We start from the raw sequence: 24,138 nt of genomic DNA on the forward strand, positions 1-24,138 counted from the left end.
CGTTCTACATCATTTTCTTTGATTTCTTGCTATATTTCACAAAACATTCAACCTATCGGCAATTAATTCCAATACAACACCAACAACCTTTACTCTTCAATTTTACACTCCTTGACATTTTCATGTTGCTGACTAAGCATACGTGGAAAGTGGAAAAATACGAGAAAATTTATTAAATTCAGTCTTTGGAGTTGACGTTGTGGCACCCAGTGACGGACGCAGAAATATTTATCGATAAGGGATGAGATTTCTAAATTTTGTTTTAAAGTGTATATTTAAGTAATTTAGATCATTTTATGGGGCTTTTACACTATAATTTACACTAAATTTGAATAAATTTTAAAAACAATTAGTAAAAAAAAAAGTGAAAAAAAAAAATATTCATTGAGAGCTTAAGCCCCTCCCCAAGTACACTTGGGTCTGCCCATGGTGGCACCTCCATCTTTTCACGTTCGTTATTCATTATCAGCGACAATCGCCACATTGCATTTGCCTTCCGATGCTAGCGATGAGTCGCTGACGACCACCACATGCCTATGATGATACTACTTTTTATTGTAGAGAGGAAATTTAAAGTGAAGATGCATGAAAAAAGAATATTCTAATGTGAGAGAGTTTAATATTGAAAACAAACGTGCACGGAAGCACGTGAAAATAAGTCGAATTCCAAAACAGAAACTTAACTATGATTAATATTAAAGAATAACAATTGTAAACAAAAGTTTGCTTAAATTAAAGAATATTATCCATTTATCCTCGTCTTTTGTTTCATTGATTTGCCTTCTATATAATTTAGTACTCTTCTTCCCTTTGAAGTTTTTTTGTTTTCGTTAAAAAATCAACATACTCATAATTCTAATGATACAAACGTGTGTGAGAGAGGTTGGATAGAAGAATTATACCCCTATTCATTAGGGTTCGACACGACACGATAATCCAACACGAATCCGAACGAAATTATTGGGTTTAGGTCATATTTGATTGGGTTCGTGTTCTTATTGGGTTGACCCATTAAGAACCCGATAATTTCGGGTTAGGTTTGGGTTGGATACGGATAACCCATTAAGATAATATTATTATTTTAATTATTATTTAAAAAATATATTTTACTTTAATTTTTTTTAATTCTTGTAAATTCAGGTTTAAATGGTATAAAATGGATTTTAATTGTGTAAATTAGGTTGAAAAATAAGGTTTAATCGTGTAATATTAGGTTTTAATCGTGTGATATCAGGTTCGGGTCGTTATCGTGTCGGGTCAACCAATATTATATCGTGTCATTAACAGGCTTGTGTCAGGTGCGTGTCGTGTTCGGATTTGAAGGTAGCAGGTCGGGTTCGTGTTCAGATTTATAGTTCCCTTAACATGTCAGGTCCGGGTTAGGCCTTATTTGGGTTGGGTCATTATCGGGTCAACCCGATAACGACCCAATCCGCACAATTTGTCAGCCCTACTTTTTACTAGCTCAAATATAATCTTTTCATAAAACATGGTCATTTAAAATTAGATACGTTAAAGAAAAAACTGTAAAACTAACAAATATCAATTTATGACATGCAGTTACTTTTTTAGGAATTTCACCGAGATAAATATTATTTAGGAAACTAGATCTATCTCTAAGTCAATACATATGCTGTTTTTTTTATTAAGTAATGTGTTCTAATGTTTGTAATTATGTTAAGTAAAAAAAAGGACCCAAATTAAAGAAGTTCGTACTATACAATTACCTTTGCACAAAGTTACACATTCCCTTTCATGTAAGTTTAATGTTGAAATGACGCTTAATTTTGTATCTAACTCGAAATCAAGTTTCTCAATTGAGAAGGAGATACAAGTACTTTTTACTGCAACAATATGTTTATAAAGAGAGTTTATATGTTTTAAAAATTGCTAACTTTCTAGCTCGACATGCTAGCTCGAAAAGCAAAGATTGAGTTAGTATCATGTTTCCGAGTTCTCGAATATTCAACTCGATTGACTCAAACCGGAAAACACAGTCCGGAACTGATAGATCTGGTCCCGAACCAAATAGATTAATGCGATTGACTTCCCTTGTAAGTGAAAGATCTTTTATGAATCTCAATGTGGTTTTTCTCCTTAACTCAAAACACTAACTAGCCATATGTGATACATAACCTCAAAGGCATGCAAAATTATTTCTTCTATTTCTGTAAATTTTGGAAGGTTTTCACCACTGTAAAGATAGTAAATATATTAGCCACTTGAGTGTGAAAAAACCCAAAATACCCTTTTGTACATGGGTTTGCTAAGACATGTCTGTTCCGAACTAACATGTTATGTTCAATGTGTAAGTTGGGAAGAAGAGATAAAAATTGAGAATGTAATTTGGCAATCAGGAGTAAAACATTCTTAATTCATCCCCTTTCTCCCTAAACTAATTTGAAGCTCGATCATCTCACCACACAATTCATAAACACGTGATATTTGAATTAATGACAGATCCAGGTAGAGTTGGACTCGCAGGCCCATGAGGCCGGAGAACTTCAGTCATTGTAGTTGTCACCGATCCCAAAAAGCAACAACTTCTCCTCAATCTTTCGGAGTTTGGGTTCACTACTTCCGCTTCTACAGTCCAATGACCTTCTTCACTGTGCACGACCATACGAGTTCTGTTTACCGTGTCTGTCACTCGAACATAACCACTTGTCTCATACTACTAGATAGCATGGATAAGTTGTGTCCACATACATTTACACTTTGTGACAAATTTGTACATATAAGGTGAAAAATGAATCAAATAATGAAATGCACATAATTTTAAAAGTTGATAAAAAGGTAAGCATATTCTATTTACATTTACACATTTAACACATAGCATATAGGTAGGCAAAGCTCTAAACTAGAAATAATTGAGGGTGTGGTTGAGAGGTCAATTTTGATAGCTATTAATATCTGTCTCCTGAAACAACTCATTCCCAATTTCTGCAACTCTATTTGTTCACAAGTATAGTATAGAAAAAACACAGTGAATTTAGCAAGGAAAAGGAGAGATCTTGTTTCACCCTCTCCCTCATATCCTCACCCCTCCTCTCTCCCAAATTCCAATTCCTATTGGTAATTAATCACACAATTGTTTACCTTATTTTGGTGCTATAATCTTAATCCACCCTCCAAATTTGTTTTGCTTATTTCAGCTTTCCAATGGATGAAAGAAAAAATGGGAGAGGCAAAATTGAGATCAAGAGAATTGAGAACACCACCAACCGCCAAGTCACCTTCTGCAAGCGGAGAAATGGCCTTCTCAAGAAGGCCTACGAGCTCTCCGTGCTCTGCGATGCCGAGGTCGCCCTCGTCGTCTTCTCCAGCCGCGGAAGGCTCTATGAGTACTCCAACAACAGGTCTGTGAGTGTGATCAATTTTGTTGCCCTTTTTCTTTTTCTAAGTTTACATCTTTTTTTTTTCTTCATGTTTTTTTTTTTTTTTACTGAATTAGGTTGATTTGTCTTTCTTGATTGATTTTGTGTGGGATCTTGTTTCCTTTATGAGTGTTTGTGTTGCTTGTTTGATAATCTTTCAAGATCTGTTGTGATGGTTGGAAATAGAAGTGTGCATAGTTAAAAACACCAGTAGCTCAATAGTGAGTTTTAAGTAAATTTTGAATCAAACAAAATTCAAGTCTTTTAAAAGATCTATGGAACAAGCCCTGTGAATCATCTCTTTCTCTCTCTACACATGTCATTTGTCAGCCCTAGAAAGATGATAACTCTTGTCAAGCTCTTATTAGCTGAGACTGTTCCTTAAATCAATGTCATTTCATCTAATCACAAGTTCAAATTTTTAAACCTAATTGAAACCTAGGGTTTAAAAATTACTACTAAAAGTCATCATTTTTTGCACTTTGGCTTCACAAGATGGATATTACAAATATGCCCTTTTTCAATTTGGGTGATTAAAATGACAAAAAAAACAAGGGTTAGGGCAAAGTTTAGGGTTTGAATTGAAATGAGTTGAGAGGTAAAGTCGTGTTTTAACCAAGGAATCTTCCGTCATTTCCGATATGACGACTTTCTTTGTCTTCAACTTTGTACTATTCTCTCTCCTCTCATCCATGTTACATCATCATCACCACTCTTTTATCATAAACTCTCTCTCTTTTTTCAATATTTGTTGAAGCTGAAAAAAAAGTGCTACTTTCATGATAAAATGACAGCTAAATCAACCTAGATTTTTTTTTCAATTTAGAGAGAGAGGGATAAAACAATATATCAAACTACACTATTTAATGCCAATTTAATTAAGAGGAAATGGGGTTTTGTTGTAAACAATTGAAATGGCGGAAAATGGCTGCTCTGAACACTCAACGCAGACAAACAAGACTTACTAAATGCAAACATAGATTCCTACTGAGGATAAAAATCAAGTCTTTTTTACTTTGTGTGAAGAAATTGGGTGTAATATTGAGTGAATCGAGGCGGTTAAAAGGGTGACCGTGGGTATTAACCGCCGGTCGAGGGGCAGCGGCGACACGTGGCGGGATCCCACTGGGGAGATGGTTGAGCCAATCATATTGTGGGATCTCGTGCCAGCGTGGAAGGGGGGCAGCCAATCCCAGGGTCGACGAAATTAAGGTTGCAGATGGATGTGTGTGTTTTCACTTTTCACTGTGTGTTTTTGTTTTCATGTGTGGATAGTATTTATTTATTACTTTATAGGTATGGATGTAAATTCAACCCGAAACACATGTGTTAACCCGAATAGCTCCATAATTTAATAAGGTTAGGATGGAAATTTATAACCCCGAAAAAATCGTTGACCGTAAATTGTAGACCGCAACCTGATATGGTTGACTCGAAATTAACTTTGGAAGTTAGCTAGAAATTCGAATATTTAGGATTAGGGTTATAATTTATAACCCAAAAAAATTGTAATCCGAATCACCATAACTGAATTAGAGAAAGGCATTGGTAGATTTAATTTGGATAGTGTTTTGTAGGCGTTGTGAACTTGTACGATAGTATCTCTTCCCTAAATGTTCAACGTGTTGGTTAGGAGCTCTGCATGGTCTGGTTCGCCATCTTCCAGCTTTGTTTGCCACTTGATCCACTGGAAATGAGAAAAGCTATTTTAAGTAATTCCCAAAGCACAAAAAATAGAGTATAAGAATAACATTACTAATTACTCACAATGTTTTTCAACTTTCGGCCCTCGGTCACTTCCTTGAAGGATTTGACAGAGACACCGGTCGAAAAACGTTGTGAATAATTAGTAATATGATTCTACTATTTTTCAGAGCTCGGTGAATTATTTAAAATAGCTAGTCCAATTTACAATGGAGCATGTGTTGACAAAGTTGCAAGATCACACACTAGACGGTGTAGAGCTCCTAACCAACACGTTGAACATCCGTGTTAGTCACATTGCCTTCATGGAAGAGATATTGTCGCACAACGACTACGAAACTCTCTTCAAACTAACGACTAAGTTTTGTCAGTACCTTTCTCTAATATTCAGAGTGACAAATTTTTGCATATAATAGATGGTCATATCGCAATCCTGACATGTAAATGCCGGTGAAGTTTTTGGAAATGTGGGGCATCAACGGAAATATAAAGAAAACCTTTTTCGAAATTGTCAACACTAATTATCATGAAGCACGTCATGTTGCCTACACCCCACATGTTTAAATTGGTTTTCGAACCAAGATGAGCCCTCTTATCTCATAAGTCCCCATTAGCCCCTTGCGACCGTTTAATTCAATGTCAATTTCATCTAATCACAAGTTCAATTTTCTTAAACCTAATTAAAACTAGATTTCATAACTCCTCAAATTTCCACTTAGCTCTAGGGCACCTAGGAAGATAGTATTACAAATCTACCCTTCCACACTTTGTCAACTTCTACAATGAAAAAATCAACAAACTATTCTCTCTCCCTTCCATATTGCATCATCACCACCACCATCTTCTTAAAAAACTTTTTCTTGCTAAGCTAATTTCCCATATGTTTTATTGAAACTCAGCCTTTTGAAGCTAAAAAAGGTCCTCTTTCATGAAAAAAATTGACACCCAAATCACCCTACATTTATTTTCTTGGATTAGCCTTGTCACATTTCATTTCTAGAGAGAGAGAGAGCACAATTTCAAACTAGTGCCCTCAACTTCAAGAACTGCCATTTAAGAGGAAATGGGATTTTGTTGAGGTGTAATTAGAGCGCATCGGACAGCACAACGCAGACAAACGAGACATACTATATTTAAACATAGATTCCTGAGGATAAAAAGCAAGTCTTTCTAGTTTGTTGGTGGGGGAGAAGAGGAGCAATATTGGGATTTTGAGAGAGCCGAGGCGGTTAAAAGGGTGGTGGTGGTGGGTATTAACCGCCGGTTGAGGGGCAGCTTTGACACGTGGCTGGATGCCATTGGTGGGCTAGTTGAGCCAATCATATTGTGGGATCGACGAAATTAAGGTTGTACTAGCTTCTACTGCTTCACTCACAATCAATGGATGGATGGATGGATATGTGTGTTTTTCACTTTTCACTGTGTGTGTTTTTTGCCTTTCTGTGTCTTTTTTATCTGTTTATGTGTGGTTTTTGTCTATTGGGAATAAACCCTACTGTAGCATCAAGTTAAAATTTTAAATTTTTATTATGAAAAAGTGATTTTTTTCCTTTTTTGTGAACTCAAATTTTATTAGGAAAAAAAAATTTAACAGTCATAAGTTTATAATGCAGTTTGCTTTGGATCATTTTTTTATTGGATAGTACTATTTGATTTAGTTTCATGAATTAGCAAATCAAATTTTGTGATTTGATTACATTAGATTTTGGTGTCAAACCACACAGTGAACTGTAAAGTTCATCATCAAATTTTTTAACTTCTTATTGTGTCAGTTTAGAATCAAGTTATACACAATCTGAATGAGTGTGATGTCATCAGCATAGAAATGGGTTTTTTAAGGTGATCAATTCATGTAAACTAGTTGTAGCATTCTAATATTCTGACATGTACAGTCATTAACTATTGCTATGACAAGATATTCTTGTTTAATTCATTTCTGATTAGGCATTTTGTGATGCAAAACAGCAGCATAGAGAGAGAGAGAGCTCTTGACTCAGTCAGGAAGCAACCTTAAATTTAAGATTAGGACTGAATGAGACATGATTGATTGATAGGGTCACAAGAATATTTTTTTATATGTAAAACATTTTTTGAGAATTTTGAATAATAATTCTTGAATGTGCAATGGACTTTGAGTTTAAGCATTATATCATGAGGAATGAGGAATATACTAATATGACTTGGCTTATCCACTAAATTGTATCCCAAGATCTTAAATCATCTAAAGTTGATGATGGCTCTTCAAAGAGCTAAGATCATGGAGTAGTAATTTATTTACTATACTGGAAACTGAGTTTTAACATAGCTAATTTATTCGTATATTATAAAATATGAATGGATTTAGGTTTTGAAATATGAATTGTATGGGTTGCAGTGTTAGGGCAACTATTGATAGGTACAAGAAAGCAACTGCTGATTCCTCAAGTGCTGTGTCCACATCAGAGGCTAATACCCAGGCAAGTACTTATTTATAAAATTTTGTGTTAAATTAACTTACCTTTGCATATTCAATTCCACAATGTGTTGTTATTTATTCACATTACCAGTAAAAAAGTTTTAAAAAATAGTTTAATGAGGAATTGCAAGAAAATTAGTTAGGTAGTACAGTATCTTTGCTTGACTTCTAAACAACAGTAGATTTTCTAGACTTCCTTACATTATTTGTTTTCACAGTCTAACTTTTTTCCTTCCTTTATCTTGAATTATGACCAGTTTTACCAGCAAGAAGCTAACAAGCTGCGCAGACAAATACGAGATATGCAATCTTCAAACAGGTTTATAATTAGCTGTTTCAGACATGTTAGTTACATATAGAGAGAAATGTTATGCTACCGATAAACGTTTGAGTACTGTGTAGACAAATGCTGGGAGATGGAGTGACAAGTTTGCCACCAAAGGATCTCAAGAGCATGGAAGGAAAACTGGAGAAGGCCATAAGCCGAATTCGCGCCAAGAAAGTAAATCAATCAGCTCTTACTTTTGAGACAAAACATATCTAGCCATATCATATTTTATCATATCATGTTTTTTGTGCAGAATGAGTTGTTGTTTGCTGAGATAGAGCTCATGCAAAAGAGGGTAATTAATTAATTAATTAACAACTCCTTTTTGTTGATTAGCACTTGCAAAAACTTATCAATAATGTCTGGTTTTGATTTATGATCAGGAGCTAGAGCTGCATAATGCTAACATGTTTCTCAGAGCAAAGGTAACTACTACTTGAAATATAGGGTTTGTGTTGAGATATTCACGTGTCAGTTGTCTCGTAATGGAAATGTGAAGTATAAAGGATTAACTTAAATACTCAGTGAGCCGCTTATCGTGCCACCAGTTGGTTTTGGAACGAAACCTCATTAGGAGTTGGTTGGTCGGTGCAGATAGCTGAGAGTGAGAGAGCACAGCAGGAGATGAGCTTGATGCCTGCAGGATCCGAGTACCATGAGCCCATGACTACACAGCCTTACGACATCCGTAACTTCCTCCCCATGAACCTCATGGAACCCTCCTACGCCCGCTCAGACCAAACCCCACTCCAGCTCGTGTATGATCCTCTTGATTATGCTTTCGTTCTTTTCATTATTGAGCGATGAAGTACTAATGATTTTAACCGGTTACTCATGTTCATGTCTGCAGCTGAAAGGGCAAGAAATCTTGGGGATGGATGATCAAGATGGTGCAATTTCCTATATATATCTATATATATTGTTTATGGAAATTTGATGATCTAAAGTTAGGGGCTGACAGCAGTTTTCTATGTATAACACTAACTACATTGAACTTGATAATGTTGTTGTGGAATTAATCCTAACAAATATAAGCTGTTAATGTCCAATTAATTACAACTGTTATCAAGATATTTTCTGGTACAGTTCTACAAGAGGTGAAGTATTGGCTTTTGATATATATGGACTTGCATTTTCTTTAATTTTTGGATATATGTATTTCTTTATGAAATTGTGTCTCATGATTTACATTTGTCATTTAACACACTAGGGGACTTGCTATGCTTTTCTATCTCAAATTGTTCCATCCTCGAAAAGATTTTCTACTAATAATACTCCAACGTTTTCCGTTCTATAGCTCTCTTAGTTTACAATTTTGATTTAAAACTCATGCCGTTTACTTACAAGGCTATCGGTAGGGGGAGACGGTGTATTGAAACGAGAGATGATTGAGAAACAATATGATCAGCAGCAACTCAAACCAAAATATTCAAAACTATAAAAGCAAGACTTCACAGAGTAGAGAACCATATTGATATTATACATATATAGATGAAGCTACAAATTAATATACAGTCACATTAAAATCTTCTTCACCCCTACTCTGGTTTTGTAGGTTAGAAATCTAGGCTATACACACACATATATATATAGATATCTCGGCTTGCATCTTCTATATATATATAAATATGCTATTTATCCACAGAGGAGCAGTGTCTGAGAAGAGACTGAAGGCTAGACCTTCTTCCCTCTGCCTCGACCAACTCCTCCAGCGTCTAAACCGAAACAAATATCGAGATATAGATACATTGATACATATATGTGTATAAAACATCCTCTCAACTCGCTATTCCACATTTTCTAATATGATGGTTCGATGAATTTATGTGCCTAGTCCACAGATGCCTTACCTCTGGTGACCCAATTTCGAGCCATGGCTTTGCCGGCCCACTAAAATGCACGACGCCAGCAGTTTCCAGGATCTGCTTGTCTACTAGTGGATACCGGTACCCCAGACCGGATATGTGCCATGAATGATCAATGGCGTGGACGTGATTTTCGAATGCAAGTAAGACCGGTGGAAGTGCTCCCGGATGCCATAGTTCGAAACCAGAATTGAGGCTCTGCAAAAGAAAGAGGTTAGGGAAAAGGAAGTACATTAACACCAACGAAATAATAATCTAATCATAAAATGGAGCATACTCACAAGTTTAAGCCACTGATGATACACTGCAGTGATATTGCTCTTCCTCCATCTTTGTAGATCAAAAACATTCACCCCACAAAGCCATCCACAGCGACTTTCGTCTAAAATGGACGATATGATTGGATTCGTGAAGTTGAAATAATCCTTGTACTTACGTCTGGGACAGCAGTCAGTTCCACAATTTGAATCAACAACTGCAGCCACAACTTTCTGGTTGAGATCCAAGTCCCACAGGGGTGATAAGTCATGTTGTACGACGACATCATCGTCCAGGAACACAACTTTGTTCAGATCTGGAAACAGCTGTAAGATCCACTCATATGAGAAAATGGACCTAAGATTATACTCACAAACAGTAATTTATTCGAAAAACTACCTCGGGGAGATAGACACGGAGGTGATTCAAGAGGGAGACAGAGCTGGGACTTAGGACATCTAGCTTGTGGTAATTTTCACTCCCATATTCAAGATCCTCTGTCTTCAGACTTCGGTAATTGTGATTCCAGATCTGATGATGAATTTCTAGCATCTCCTTAACAGCTACATTCACCTCGTGAGGCCAATCGTATTGATGCAAGCCCTTGACTTCAACAACTGCAGAGCCAATTGAGTTTACTGAAAACCATGCATGCATTGAAGTGTATGTCTTCTTATCAGTCACCACATGGAAGACCAATTTTTCGGGATTCCTTGATGTGTTGAGAGTGGAGGAGATAACAACAGAGGCAGCAAGGATGTTGTCGGTTAAAAGAACAACATGATGAAAAGAAGTGTCCGTGAGGCGGTGAATGTATTGAGGCAAAGGTATTCGAGAGCGTGCTGCAGCATTCACAGCATATTCCTCGGCCATTTCGAGTGAAAGGCAGTGGAGGCTCTTGGGTACACCACGAGCAGCTAAATGCCAGTACATAGATTCATGCCACTGAGCTATTTTTACAATGTGTTCCATCTTTGCAATCTGCAATAGGGATAAAGAGTTAATGTGCAAGTCCATCCAATAGACTAGAGACGAAATAATGCCACAGACTAAGTCAACTTCATAATGCTCTATCAAAAAAGCTTCAGAAATCAAAACAACTAGAGACTGTTGAGTGCCTCTTCAAGGAACAACAAAATTTTATGGTAATGTGGTTCTTATCATATTGGGAATTAGACGACCAGTAAAGAAATATTGAGGTACGAGATTTAATATCTGTCAGTTTCTACCATCCCCCTCTGCGAGCTTAGTATGTTGTTCCAGATGAGAAAAAGGTATGAATCTGACTGAATGAGTCATTTATATCAGTTGATACTTAAGTATAAGTTTTGATTACATGAGCAGATTTTTTCTTCACTTTCTGGATGCCTTATAACTAATAGTTATGTAACAATGATTTGACAACATACATACACCTAAAGCTTTTCTCTGTTGTGAAGAAAATTTACAAAATTCTCTTTTTCACACATGCAGTGATGCAAAAGATAACTGCACAATTTATTTGAATGAAAATGAAATGGCACCAACCTCAATTAGAACACCATCACCCAACTTTCACTTATTTATAGTTGGTATATTATCTCAAAATGAAACAATATATTCTAAATGAGAGTCGGTTGGCACTTTTCTTCATATTGTGGACATATAACAAGCACTAAAAAGAGTAGGCATTGAAGTGACAGAACATAATATTCAAAGCTTTGATCTTTAGCCAGCAACAAAATTTATGATCTCACATGTTGCCAATTCTATTACAGATGAAAGAAGTGTACCTCTCCAAGAAAAACAAAACAAAAGAAGTTGACATGAAAGGAGCGCACATGTGAGTTACTACCATGCTGCCGACTCATCGATGAAGTATAATACATCACAGTCATCAAGCCATTTGTATCATAAATATACATGTTATAACAAAAAAAGAAACTGATAGTACAAAATTCTCAATCCACACCAAATTTTCCCGTCACTAGTATCAATTTTTATGTCTAGCAAGAAAACTCACAAGAAATAAAGAGGGATGGAGGACTAAAGATTCATTATAGATAAAATTTGGTGAACTTGACTCAAAACAAACACAGGAAACGAAAGAAATGCCAAAATTCAAAAAGCACATAGATAATAAGTTAAAAGTGAATAAAATAGTACACTAGCAAATTAGTGAATTACCATGGCCTTGGTCTTGAAAGCGAAAGCTTTTATGTCCTGTCTGTTTATAGTCATATCCTTTACAAGATCCTTGAATGAAACTGCATCAGAATTTGAACCCTCAACTGTAGTAATTCCACCACCATTCTCGCTACCACTTGCCTCCAGCAAGGCCCTCGTCAGCTCTTCTCTGAGCTTTTTTGGCATTATTAAAGCAGAAAATTGTAAGCAAAAAGCCAAATAGGAACAAAATCATGCATTTTATTCACATGCATTTTCGCTTTATGGCGTAAATGTCTACGTACGTTGTACAAAAGCCTATAATCATTGCAGCCACCAATCATAGTGGAAGTGGGCTACACAGTAATTCTTGCACTAGTGGCTCGTGAAGATTTTTTCTTCCTGGATAAAGTCATAGGCTAGGTACTAGAGAGGTCCTCTATTAGACTAGATCTTGACAAAATATACTCCCTCCGTCCCACAAAGATTGTCTCATTTTGACCGGGCACGGGTTTTAAAAAATGTAATAAAAGTGAGTTGAAAAAGTTAGTGGAATGTGGGTCCTACTTTTATATATATTAGTTTTATAATAAAATGTGAGTAGGAATGAATTAGTAGAATATGGGGTCACTGCCAAAAATGAAAAAAAGTGAAATGGGACAAACTTTGTGGGACGATCTGAAATGGAAAAATATGACAATCTTTATGAGACGGAGGGAGTAACGTACATGAAGATAAGGCAATCTTCAAAATCCATACTACTACTCCACTATATACTCCCTCGATATACTACGAAATAATTTCTTACTTTGTCATTCAAGAAAAGTCCAAAGGTCTCTCAAAGTAGTACTCCCCCGTTCCTTCATAGTTGAGTCATTTTTCCATTTCGAAAAGTTCCCTCATAGTTGAGTCATTTCCATTTATAGTAATTTTTTTCTTTCTCTTACTTTACTCTCTCTTTTACTTTATTCTCTCTACTTTATTCACTTTTTACTTTATTCTCTCTACCTTTTTATCTCTTACTTTTTTATCTATTTATTTAACACACTCAACATTCATTTCTTAAACTCTGTGCCGAAAAGTTCCGCCTCAACTATGAGGAAACGGAGGGAGTAGTAGTTTTTTCTATTTTGAATAAGTGAATCTTAAACTCTATTAAATCATTAGTATATTATAAAATTAGGAGTACTACTCAAAATGAGACTTTTAACTTTTAAGTACTCCACTTAGCTATTAAAAGTAAATATTTGCAAGGGGCTAAAATTTAAATCTAAATCTAAATCTAAATCTAAATCTAAATCTAACTCAAAATCAATGTCAAATCAAGTGGCCTGTGGCACTAAAGCATGCCATGTGTTGATGAAAGAAAATGGTGAAGTTGATTGCCGACAGTCCTCAGAAAGCGCTCATCCACTAGTCCTGCTCCTTTCCAGCTAAACTACTTATTCAATCACTCACTAAATTTGTTTACTATAATAAGAAGTTTCAAACAAATAACAATATTACAAATAATTCAATCATTTGTTTACTGTTCATTAGATAGATTTTTAATCTTGTTGATTCTCGTTATAAAATCCATTAAATGTTTGCAATATATCCATAAACCCCAAAATAGAACAAGTTGTGTATATAATATTTTATCCAACTACTTTCTTCAAAATTAAAATTACCATCAACAGAGAACTAAATGTGAACTTACCAAGGCACCGTCACTCCCGCCAAAAAACCGCCATGTCAGACAACCTGCATCTTCACACGACTGATTTTACAAATTACCCTTAGAGGTCACAAAATTTACGAAATTACCACACACGAAGAAATCGGAGGGAGAAGAGAAAGTACCAATCGGGGAAGAACAGAGGGCGGCCGATTCAAACACCAGAAGAGCAGTCCTAACGAGAAGAAAGGGCAAAAGCAGGCCGGCGAACAGCCTAATCGTGCGGTGCGACAATCGGCGTTTCCCCGCCGCCGGCAGTGAGTTCTTCCACTTCATCCCCCGCCAAACGCCTCCGCGTCCGGCGACGGCGGACGCCGCTAGTCTCTTAATCCCGATCGCCGATACGTACACCTTCATATCGCGGTCTCCGATTTCCGCTTCTTCTTCAGAGAGAATTTCATCGCATAGATCAGCTTCAGCTTCGGATGTGGATCTCGATATTTTGCACCTGTCGAAGCGAGAGGCGGTGCGAGCTTAAACAGAGCGTCTTATTCTAAATTGATTGGACAATTGAAATGAAGCGTACCTTTGCCGAAGCAATTGATCAGTGGCTAGCTGCTTCGATGGAGCTCTGCGCTGAAATTCATGAATACGCTTCAATAGGCTATTGTATCTCAATGCGGATGTGGATCTCGATATTTTGCACCTATCGAAGCGAGAGGCGGTGCGAGCTTAAACAAAGCATCTTATGCTAAATTGATTGGACAATTGAAATGAAACCTACCTTTGCTGAAGCAATTGATCAGTGGATAGCTGCTTCAATGGAGCTCTGCGCTGAAATTCATGAATACGCTTCAATAGGCTATTGTATCTCAATGCGGATGTGGATCTCGATATTTTGCACCTGTCGAAGCGAGAGGCGGTGCGAGCTTAAACAGAGCATCTGATTCTAAATTGATTGGACAATTGAAATGAAACCTACCTTTGCTGAAGCAATTGATCAGTGGATAGCTGCTTCAATGGAGCTCTGCGCTGAAATTCATGAATATGCTTCAATAGGCTATTGTATCTCAATGCGTGTGTGTATGAATGTGTAGAGATAGAGAGTGTGTGCGTATACGAGTGAGTAATCTGGTTGGATTTGTGAATGAATCGAGATCACGACGCACCGTTGTTCTGTAAATATAGCATAAGCTGGTTTGCCTTTACTCACTCTCACTTGTGCTGTGAATATATACTTGTGTGTGTTTGTGTGTGTGGATTTTTTTTATTTTTTTTTTTTTTTGGGGGGTGGGGGGGGGGGGGGCGACAGGCAATGCCGCGTTGTGGAATACTATCTCCGTCCCCCAAATTTTGACACACTTTGACCCGGCACGAGTTTTAAGAAATGTAATGAAAAGTGAGTTGAAAAAAGTTGGTGGGGATGTGGGTCCTACTTTTATAGTATTAGTTTTATAATAAAATATGAGTATGAATAGTTAGTGGAATATGGAGTCTGCTATAAAAAATGGTAAAAAATGAAGTGTGTTAAATTTTCAGGGCGGATCGAAATAGTAAACTGTGTCAAAATTTGAGGGACGGAGGTAGTAAGATACAGTGTGTATGAATAATTTTGATATGATTAATATACATAAATATTTTAAATTTCATAATTTTATCTAAAACCCAATTTGGAGGGTGCTAAACTTTGCTTGATGTATTGTCCACATTATTAATTGGAGGTAATGAGTTGTGAAGAATGTTTTGAACGAATGAAAATAGCAGTACTTTTTAGAAATGAAGGAATAGTAGTATTGTTCTTCAATTTTCGATTTTGGAGATTTTAGCTTGTTAATAAAATTGCAACAAATTGAAAGTTGTATTGAAAGCTAATATCATATTAAAAGATTGTGTATAAATCATGAATTAATTAAAGTTTATGTGTCTGTATCAATATTCTTTTATCTATATGTAGCCAAAGAGTGTTTTCAATATTCGAGATAAGAATATTTGAATCATTGAATTAGTGACATCACAATACTTGACTTTTGTGCTAGCATGCATCGTACAATGCTGACGGTGATCTTAGACGCGTTATATGTATGCATAGAACAGGTTTTCTTTATAATGATAACGATAAACTTGCTCCTTCCAGTCCGGCTAAGATGATATATTTTTTTAATTGTTATAAAATTTTAGAAGTTGTTGATTAATGTGGTTAACTAGAAGAGTGAGTGTATAAATTAATAGAGAGAGAAAGAAAGTTGGAATATTAACTGAGAGAAAAAAAAATGGATGAATATATTAATTGGAGAGATAAAATTATCAAAAATATAAATGTGTCATCTTAATTGATACGAAAGGAGTACAATTCGAACTTGAAGATTCACCGCCTCACAATTTGACGAACACATTGATTTTTCTTTTCTCTACATTGCCTAAACCAAGTACTTCCTACTTCTTCCGTCACACTCAAGATGTCCATCTTTCCTTTTCAATTTGTCGCATTCAAGGTGTTCACGTTCTATATTTGAGAATAAATCCCTCTATCCTCTCTCTCCATTATAATATCCAATCATATTCTCCACTCCACTTTATCACACAAAATTTTTCCACCTAAAATCTCATGTCATTTAAGAATGTGTACTTCTTGAATGGAACGGAGGGGAGTACTTCTCACTATGAAATGAAAATGTGTCAATTTAAATGAGAAGGGTTAAGTATTTTCTAAAATATTTTATGGTAAATATGGTTAAAAAAATCATAAAATTAGATTTTATTGTTAATTTTTCACTGCATTGATTTCAATTTGGAGAAAAATCAAACTGTGGAAGATTCATTACAAGACCTAAGTAATAATTTTGCAACCAAAATCATAATTCACAAAAATAGGAGTCTCGGTTCATTTATACTAGGCGTCACATTTCACTAACTCATTCCACCACTAATTTTTTCGCCCACTTTTCTTAACATTTCTTAAAATTTCATGCCGGAAAGAAATAACACTCTTATTTGTGGACGGAGGAATCAGCAGTTACTCCCTAAGTTACTGATTTGAAGCAAAGTATATAATCGCTCAACTCCAATGATTAATAGTCGAGTAAAATCCATTAAATTTATTTAGTATTTTCTATTCCACTTGTATGTATTGCATTCCAATTTTCATTTTTACAAAATTGAAAGAAAATGGGTATCAAAAACATATTCTTAATAATATCAAGTGTCATATTCATATTTTATCATATAAGTGTAAGGTGTGAACTAGTAAGGGACATAGGCATGTGATGTGAGCATGATATGATCATAGTTTGGAAAAAAGTTGCAAATGAAATTCTATCATCTCGTTATTGGTGTCTCATACCTCAATGGAGAATTAGGTATGGTTATGCTATGATGTGTGTCTTCATCACAACTTGGTTTAAGGCCATGACAAAAATTGGAAAGGACTACAGTACTTACATATTCATTTTCACATTATTTTGTAATTATATTTGTATAATAGTAATATTTTGTTTTAGATAGCGTACTTTTCCCTTATCTTATACGTTCTATAATGTCCATATATATATACACAAAAACTATTGGAACTTGGAAGTAGCTAGGTGACATATTTATATTTTCAAGAATAAATGGAATGGAGTGGTTGAAGAATGCAATTAAAATAGTACTAGTAGCTTATGTATCTATAGACTTGCAGCTTCAAACATTAATCGTTCTATGTCAATTAGGGATGTCAATCGGACCAGCCCATCGGGTTTCGGGCCAATTCTATTTGGGTTACGGGCCAATCGGGCTGTGATTTTTTCGGGTTATAAAAGTTCAACTCTAATCCTAAAAGCTCGGGTTTCGGGCTAACCCAGCGGGCTAATCGGGTTGCTACCAATAAAATTAACATGCGTTCAATCCAATAAATAATGATAAAAATTAGTTATATTTATAAAATGTAAAATATTTAATTATGATAAATTTGAGATATATGCTTAAACTCAAACATAAACATGATCAAATACTAATATTTGAGATTTATGCAAAATAAAACGTAAACATCAAGAAATTTCAAAGCATGTTTTAAAAATTTAAATATATTTTTAGTGAATTTGAAGTTTCTAATTTATATATCTATTATTATGTTGATAAAAATTTAATATATGATTTATATATTTAATATATAAAATTGAAAGTTATTTTTTTAATAATCTATATTATAAAATAACCAATGAAGTGTCAAATTAGAGTCAAACAAATAGAACGATAGAAATTTTATCGGGTTTTTGGGTCGGCCCTAACGGGTTGCGGATTAATCGGGTGCGGGCTAATCGGGCTAAAACTTTTCAGCCCTAACCCTGTAAATTTGGCGGGCTATTCGGGCCGGCCCACGGATTGCGGGCTACTTTGACATCCCTAATCTCAATACACGCACATCTCCACAAATGATATTCATTACTATTTCACAATCTCACTTGTCACACGGTGTTCCACATATAAATTTATAATTGCACTATAACATTAATTCGAGCTAAGAATTTATTACTATTACACAATTAATGCTTAATTATAACAAAATATTGCCATTTTAGAAAGTTATATACCATGATTATGGAATATCTAGATTAAAAAATTATTATTTTGCTTGGTTATCTTAAAATATGGTACTATGGTTATTTAAAATTTTAAGTTTCTGTAATAAATATTAATCATAATATAATATTTTTTATTTTATACTATAGTATAATAAAATAGTGAAATTATTGGTAACATATGATACCACTTGCCATTTACATGGATGGACGTATAAGGTTTAATACTAGTATAGTCAGTATCGACTAGTAGACGCAGTTAATAAATTATAAATAATTAATATAAATAATATTGATTCTACATTATGGATACATATATAATTAGCTAACTTCAAATAAAATCTAATTAATTACTACTTAATAAAAAGGGCCACCATGCAGACGGATCTTTTTGTGGATAAGGGTATATTATATTTTTGTTGAATCAATTTTTTTTTTCATTTTTGGATGGTGGGTGTATTATTGAGCAAAGATGGAGCAGATATTCAACCTTCTTTGACAACAAAGTCCCATTCCCACATCACTACATGATATGGAAACATGACTTATTATTCGATTATCATACACTTACATTTTATATATTGCAATTCTTGGACGTATGTCATTGTCAAATATATAAAATGATACATAAATCGGACACTTTGACATTTATCTGCATTATAATATCATAAACAAGATATTTACAAAATATTAGTATGGCCAATGACGGATCATGTGTTGTTAGGGTTGATCGACCCAACGACCCCATCGCCATCATGTAAGGGTTAGAAAATTACATTAAATTTGACATTTGGAGTTGCAGTAGTTCCACCCTAACTTTTCGGGGTTGAGGCGAAGGGTTCGGGATTCACTCATTCTTCACATTCATTACATTGACGGTCACCAAACTACCTTTGCCTTTCGAGTTGATGGCCACCTTCTTCTTCATAGGTTTTCATCCCATAAGTTATGATTCCTAAATTCGACGTTAAATTTCTAAAACAACAGAAAAAAATAATTGCATATATTCTTTCCGTTCCATAAAAATAAATTAACTTTTTTTTCTTATTTTTTTATTTTATTATTATAAAGTCCACTATCCACTATATTATTTTAACTAATTTTTTTTTTTATCAACTTATTAAAACTCAGGTCATTTTCAATTAATATTTTTGTGACGAGGAGAGAGTATAGACCAAGAAGAGCGTTACTTCCAATACCTCAATAAAGATGATAGAGAAATTTGTGGGGTAAACATAAAATAATAGTACATCCAAACAAAAAAGAAATACCACAAAGAAACCATTGAACTTCGGACAAGTACTAATTGAGAGTCTTTCTGTAGCTATTATACTTCCTCCGTCCATAAAAAATAGACCACTTTTGCCATTTTGGGACGTCCACAAAAAGTAGATCACTTTCTAAAAATAGAAAGTTTATCTCTCATACTTTTCCCATTTTTTCTCCTCATCTCTCTTATTTTACCAATTCTATATTAAAACTCGTGCCGAATAACAATAGATCTATTGTTTGTGGACGCAGACTTAAAAATAATAAATATAGCCAAATAAAAAACAAGAGATTGTTTCTCTTTCGACTTGCTCGAACCCATTTAATATCTGACTCCAAACATTATTCTTTTACCTGACTACTAGGTCACCTGAACAATCATCTATTCTTGAACTCATATTTGAACTTCACCATTGAACATAATAATCTTTAAAATATCAAATCAACTAAGAGATGACGTAGTACATTATCCCAACCTTTATAAGACCCCTCAAACTGCGAACCCCTAAAGCAGCCAAAGAAAAAGGCATATTTTCTTAGTTCTTGCCTACTTTAATTAAAATTAAGAACATGGGATTTGGGCCCTCTATAATGATATCTTTATTTGGGCCCTCTATATTGTATCTTCACAATTTATTAATAACAAATTAAATCGTGTATTTTATCAATTCTTCAAACATTTTGAGTCATGTACGTAGATAGATCGGGTAGTGATAAAATTCAAACTTATATATTGTATAAACTCAAAACTCCTCAACGCAACTTTAATATATATCAACACAGTATAAAATTTTAAGATTTTAATGTCAATACAGTATTAACACGATATCAATCATTGACTACCGTTGAAATTCTGTTGACATTTTCCTATTGATGCTTTTTTGTGATTTTTGTTGACATTTTTCAATGGTCCATATTATAGTTTTGAGTTTGTACAATATATAGAGTTTTCATTTGATCAGATTCCATATGTATCACATCAGATTCCATATGTATCACCTCTAGTACTAAGAATTTTGACAAACAGTAAAAATGAAATCAAATCAATATAGTGAATAATATGGAATACCTTAGAATATTTCAATTTATAAAATAGTTTAGATTTTATTTCTAATAAGTTTAAGTTAATTTGTTTTATTTATCTTAAATTACTTATCCGAGGTAAAAGGAGAACATGTAGCTGGAATCAAGGTAGATTTTTTAAGCGGAAATCTGAGACGAAAATATCTATCAAGAAATTTTCATCCCGATCTGCAAGGTTTTAATTCATCTAATTGAAATGATAAATATTAGTTCTAGTCTACTGATTTGATTTCGTTTTCAGTTTTATTTTGCTATTCCAAAGATTTGACCTTTTTTGCTCTAAATTTGGTAGTGAATTGACAATTTGAGCACCTTTCGGTGTAGGTATTGTAGAGCTACTGTTGCCAATTCGTTTTCAGTTTAATGTGATTGATTGATTGATTGATTTAATATAACGAGGAGATTATGCTGTGATCTGTGTTGGTTTGGCTGTGAAGTTAAAATGGCCAAGAGTTAGCTTTCTGTGTTTCTTTTGTTTTAAATATTTTCATGGTTTTTAGGATGTTTAATGTAGAAATATTGGTGTTTTGCAGCCATGTATGGATGGATTGTAGAGCTTGTGTTGCCGATTTCGTTTTGAGTTTTGTGTGATTGATTTAATTTAACGAGGATATGATATGATCTGTGTTGGTTTGGCTGTGAAGTTAATCTGCATTCCTTTTTTTTGTAAATGGTTTCATATTTTTAGGATGTTTAATGTGGAAATATTGGCGTTTTGCAGCCATGTATGGATGGACTGTAGAGCTTGTGTTACCGATTTTGTTTTGAGTTTTGTGTTATCGGTTTAATTTAACGAGGATGTGATATGATCTTTGTTGGTTCGGTTATGATTTATGTAGTTAAAATGGCTCAAACTTGGCTTTCTGTTTCTTTTGTTTTAAATGGATTCATGGTTTTTAGGATGTTTAATGTGGAAATATTGGTGTTTTGCAGCCATGTTTGGACAGGGAAATAGATTATTGAAGCATTCGAGGGGAACTAAAAAGATAGAGTCTCCAGTTTTCTTTGCATTGCTGATTTTGGTGATACTTGCATTGGTGCTTTTCTTTGGAAAGAATGGTGATAAGTCCACTTTGATGATGCCTGATCTTGATAGCCAAAAATGGGATAGGTTTGACTCATTGGTTCGATTAAATCCGACTGTGGAATCGAGGAATGGGACTGATTTAATCTGGCAAATTCCTGACTCACCGAAGGGTGTTCTCTTCTTGGCTCATGGATGCAGCGGTAGAGCAGCTAATTTTTGGGATAAGTCGCCTAAGTGTCCGAGTTGTGTCGGTTTACCTGAAGAGAGGCTCATTGTGCTTCATGCTCTGGCTAGAAAGTTTGCTGTATTTGCCATATCGAGTAAAGGTGAATGCTGGTCGCTAGGGGAGGAGCGGGGGATCGTTAAAAGTATGATCCGGTGGTGGATTTCTGAGCAAAAGTTAGACAAGCTGCCTGTATATGCAATGGGTGCCTCCTCTGGTGGATACTTTGTCTCTGCTCTGGCCGCAGAGTTTCAGTTTCAAGCTATTGCCGTGATGATCGCTGAAGGGGTGTATAGTCATTTGGATATAACAAAGAAGTATCCAGCTACACTCTTTGTGCACATGCCCAAAGATGAAAAACGAAACCGGAAAATAGAGAAATATCTAGTAGTGATGAGGGAGAAGGGTATTGATGTTGCAGAAATTAAATGCATGGAATTCCCTTTGACACCTCAGTTTTTTTCCAACAGAATTCCAGGTCTCAGTCGAAATTTGTCGGTGAAGTTGTTTAATGTTTTCCAGGATAAGGGCTTTATTGACGAGAACGGTTACATGAGGGATGATGGGCGTGTGATACCATGGAAAACAGCAATTGAGGAGAGAAACATTTTTCTCCCAAAGAAGTCATTGGTCAATCATATTCAGGAAGAAATGAATCTTGCATTTGCTTATCATGAAATGACTAGCTTGCAATCTCAGGAAATCCTTGACTGGTTTGAATCTCATAAGAGATGAAGAGCAATCAATCTGATTTATTACCGGCTTCTGTTTCCTCTTGCGGCAATAGTGTTTGCAGTTTGGATCACCTGATTTGAAAAGAGATGCTGGCAGGCACTATATTAAAGAGGAACTCAAAGCTTGGAAGTGCAATGCATAAATCTGGCAAATTTGATCGGTCTACCAATTTTGTTTAGTTGTGCAAACCAGAGTTTTACCCAGTTTAGTACGAAGCTGTGCATATTGTATCTTCCAACATCAGGCGCTATATGTAATTGTCTTCTGTCAATGACATTTTTTCTTCTTGAATTATGCATGGAGATTTGTACAATTGACTTGTCGAAAAGCAAATTCGTATTGTCGGTCAACTAGCATATAATTTTGTGACCACCATGCATTGGCAATCTTTTAAAAGTTACTACTTAATGAGTTTTGCTGCATTTGTTTTTACTACGATATCTCTTTTGAGCCATGAAGATGATAATGATATGAATAAACCGAGTATACAAGCCTATGCATACATCGCTGTTTTGGGATTTTTACATATTTCTTAGGGGTTGCAGACGTGCAGCTATGTCTTTTTTTGGCAGACGGCTCGCAAGGAATTCCCCCAACTTATTGGTTAGCCACTGACTTCATCAGTTCATTGCTGTATAATGTTCTTCATATTGCTTTGTTCTGTTGAATACAGAAACTTTTGGTTTTTTACTGCTGTAAGACTGAGATAAACCTGTTAATGGAGCTCCATTGTGAAAACAAATTCCCCGCCTTACTTCCAATGTTTGATGGAGAACATATATGGATGGAAAATTTGATTACCGGATCTTGTTGCGTGTTTAATGCGTTAAATATTCTTCTGTTACTCAGTTTTGCTCTAAACTCCATCAACTATGATGGGATTACAGCAAGATTTGGCAAAGCTTGTAACCGTCATTCTGGTTGATGTTTGTGTTCTCCACACCGAGGGTCACTCTATACAGTACACACCACTCTTTTTTTTTATCCCTGAGTTCATGGAAAAAGGTATACATATGTAGAAATTACTTCTTATCTCTCATAAACCTCAAAGTTTTCTTTAATCTGTTAGTTTCAACCGGTTTTCCGTTGCAGGATATAATGATGAGGTCGAGAATTGAAAATCTGGATGCCTCGTGCTGGCTAACAAGTCAATGTTATCATCCAGATTCCAGCTCCAAATTAGGTGATGTTACTGTATGAAAATTTGACCAAATCATACTAACTTAACTATGTATCCTGAATTTATTTGAAGCTCTTAGGCACAACATTTAGAACTGGATTTACCACTTGCAGATTGATTTATATTTACACTTTAACTCAGAAAATGTGGATCTGATCAAGTATCACAGATGAATACTGAATACTGAATAGTGAACACTATTATGACATTACTACCGGGTGGACGTATCTGTTTTTTGAATTTATTATAGATCTTGTAACAGATCACGTGACACTG

At 35.1% G+C, this 24,138-nt stretch overlaps 3 protein-coding genes across 10 annotated transcripts; 2 read left to right on the top strand and 1 right to left on the bottom strand.

Annotated features, from left to right (window-relative positions):
- Positions 1-2,917: 2,917 nt before the first annotated feature.
- Positions 2,918-8,906, top strand: LOC125188733 (agamous-like MADS-box protein MADS1). The gene is made up of 9 exons (XM_048085759.2): positions 2,918-3,075; positions 3,156-3,359; positions 7,456-7,537; positions 7,794-7,855; positions 7,939-8,038; positions 8,118-8,159; positions 8,248-8,289; positions 8,459-8,622; positions 8,715-8,906. Exons 2-9 carry the CDS (start codon positions 3,163-3,165, stop codon positions 8,716-8,718), a joined length of 693 nt encoding a protein of 230 aa, XP_047941716.1. The 5' UTR covers positions 2,918-3,075; positions 3,156-3,162; the 3' UTR covers positions 8,719-8,906.
- A 417-nt stretch (positions 8,907-9,323) lies between these two features.
- Positions 9,324-15,005, bottom strand: GAUT15 (galacturonosyltransferase 15). 3 transcript variants are annotated; one of them, XM_089058846.1, is made up of 9 exons: positions 14,772-15,005; positions 14,574-14,693; positions 14,376-14,495; positions 13,975-14,297; positions 13,832-13,881; positions 12,154-12,327; positions 10,387-10,968; positions 10,011-10,313; positions 9,324-9,927 (listed from the first exon to the last, which is right to left on the bottom strand). In XM_089058846.1, exons 4-9 carry the CDS (start codon positions 14,204-14,206, stop codon positions 9,643-9,645), a joined length of 1,626 nt encoding a protein of 541 aa, XP_088914972.1. In that variant the 5' UTR covers positions 14,207-14,297; positions 14,376-14,495; positions 14,574-14,693; positions 14,772-15,005; the 3' UTR covers positions 9,324-9,642. The 3 variants fall into 3 exon arrangements, with proteins under 3 accessions (XP_088914972.1, XP_088914973.1, XP_088914974.1); XM_089058847.1 differs by having other exon boundaries at positions 13,832-13,875; positions 14,772-15,004; XM_089058848.1 differs by lacking the exons at positions 13,975-14,297; positions 14,376-14,495; positions 14,574-14,693; positions 14,772-15,005 and having other exon boundaries at positions 12,154-12,322; positions 13,832-13,874.
- Positions 15,006-20,761: 5,756 nt separating this feature from the next.
- LOC125187080 (secretion-regulating guanine nucleotide exchange factor) lies at positions 20,762-23,032 on the top strand. 6 transcript variants are annotated; one of them, XM_089058321.1, is made up of 2 exons: positions 20,762-20,872; positions 21,631-23,032. In XM_089058321.1, the coding sequence occupies exon 2, from the start codon at positions 21,633-21,635 to the stop codon at positions 22,680-22,682; it is 1,050 nt and encodes a 349-aa protein (XP_088914447.1). In that variant the 5' UTR covers positions 20,762-20,872; positions 21,631-21,632; the 3' UTR covers positions 22,683-23,032. The 6 variants fall into 6 exon arrangements, with proteins under 6 accessions (XP_088914447.1, XP_088914449.1, XP_047939550.1 ...); XM_089058323.1 differs by having other exon boundaries at positions 20,784-20,805; XM_048083593.2 differs by lacking the exon at positions 20,762-20,872 and adding an exon at positions 20,885-21,021.
- The last annotated feature ends 1,106 nt before the right edge of the window (positions 23,033-24,138 follow it).

Source organism: Salvia hispanica, chromosome 5, assembly GCF_029641045.1.
Source record: "Salvia hispanica isolate PSC_SH4W2 chromosome 5, Shi_PSC_v1, whole genome shotgun sequence".
Classification (NCBI taxonomy): domain Eukaryota; kingdom Viridiplantae; phylum Streptophyta; class Magnoliopsida; order Lamiales; family Lamiaceae; genus Salvia; species Salvia hispanica.

Bases quoted from the DNA above. Each gene is read 5' to 3' on its own strand.
- LOC125187080 (XM_089058324.1), top strand. From the start codon at position 21,187: ATGGTTTTTAGGATGTTTAATGTAGAAATATTGGTGTTTTGCAGCCAT. The intron at 21,257-21,630 runs GTGTTGCCGATT...GGTGTTTTGCAG, and splicing joins ATGGATGGATTGTAGAGCTT to CCATGTTTGGACAGGGAAAT.
- LOC125188733 (XM_048085759.2), top strand. From the start codon at position 3,163: ATGGATGAAAGAAAAAATGGGAGAGGCAAAATTGAGATCAAGAGAATT. The intron at 3,360-7,455 runs GTCTGTGAGTGT...TATGGGTTGCAG, and splicing joins TATGAGTACTCCAACAACAG to TGTTAGGGCAACTATTGATA. The intron at 8,039-8,117 runs GTAAATCAATCA...TTTTTTGTGCAG, and splicing joins GCCGAATTCGCGCCAAGAAA to AATGAGTTGTTGTTTGCTGA.
- GAUT15 (XM_089058846.1), bottom strand. From the start codon at position 14,206: ATGAAGGTGTACGTATCGGCGATCGGGATTAAGAGACTAGCGGCGTCC. The intron at 10,969-12,153 runs GTAATTCACTAA...TCCCTATTGCAG, and splicing joins CTTTCAAGACCAAGGCCATG to ATTGCAAAGATGGAACACAT. The intron at 10,314-10,386 runs GTAGTTTTTCGA...TGGATCTTACAG, and splicing joins TCCGTGTCTATCTCCCCGAG to CTGTTTCCAGATCTGAACAA.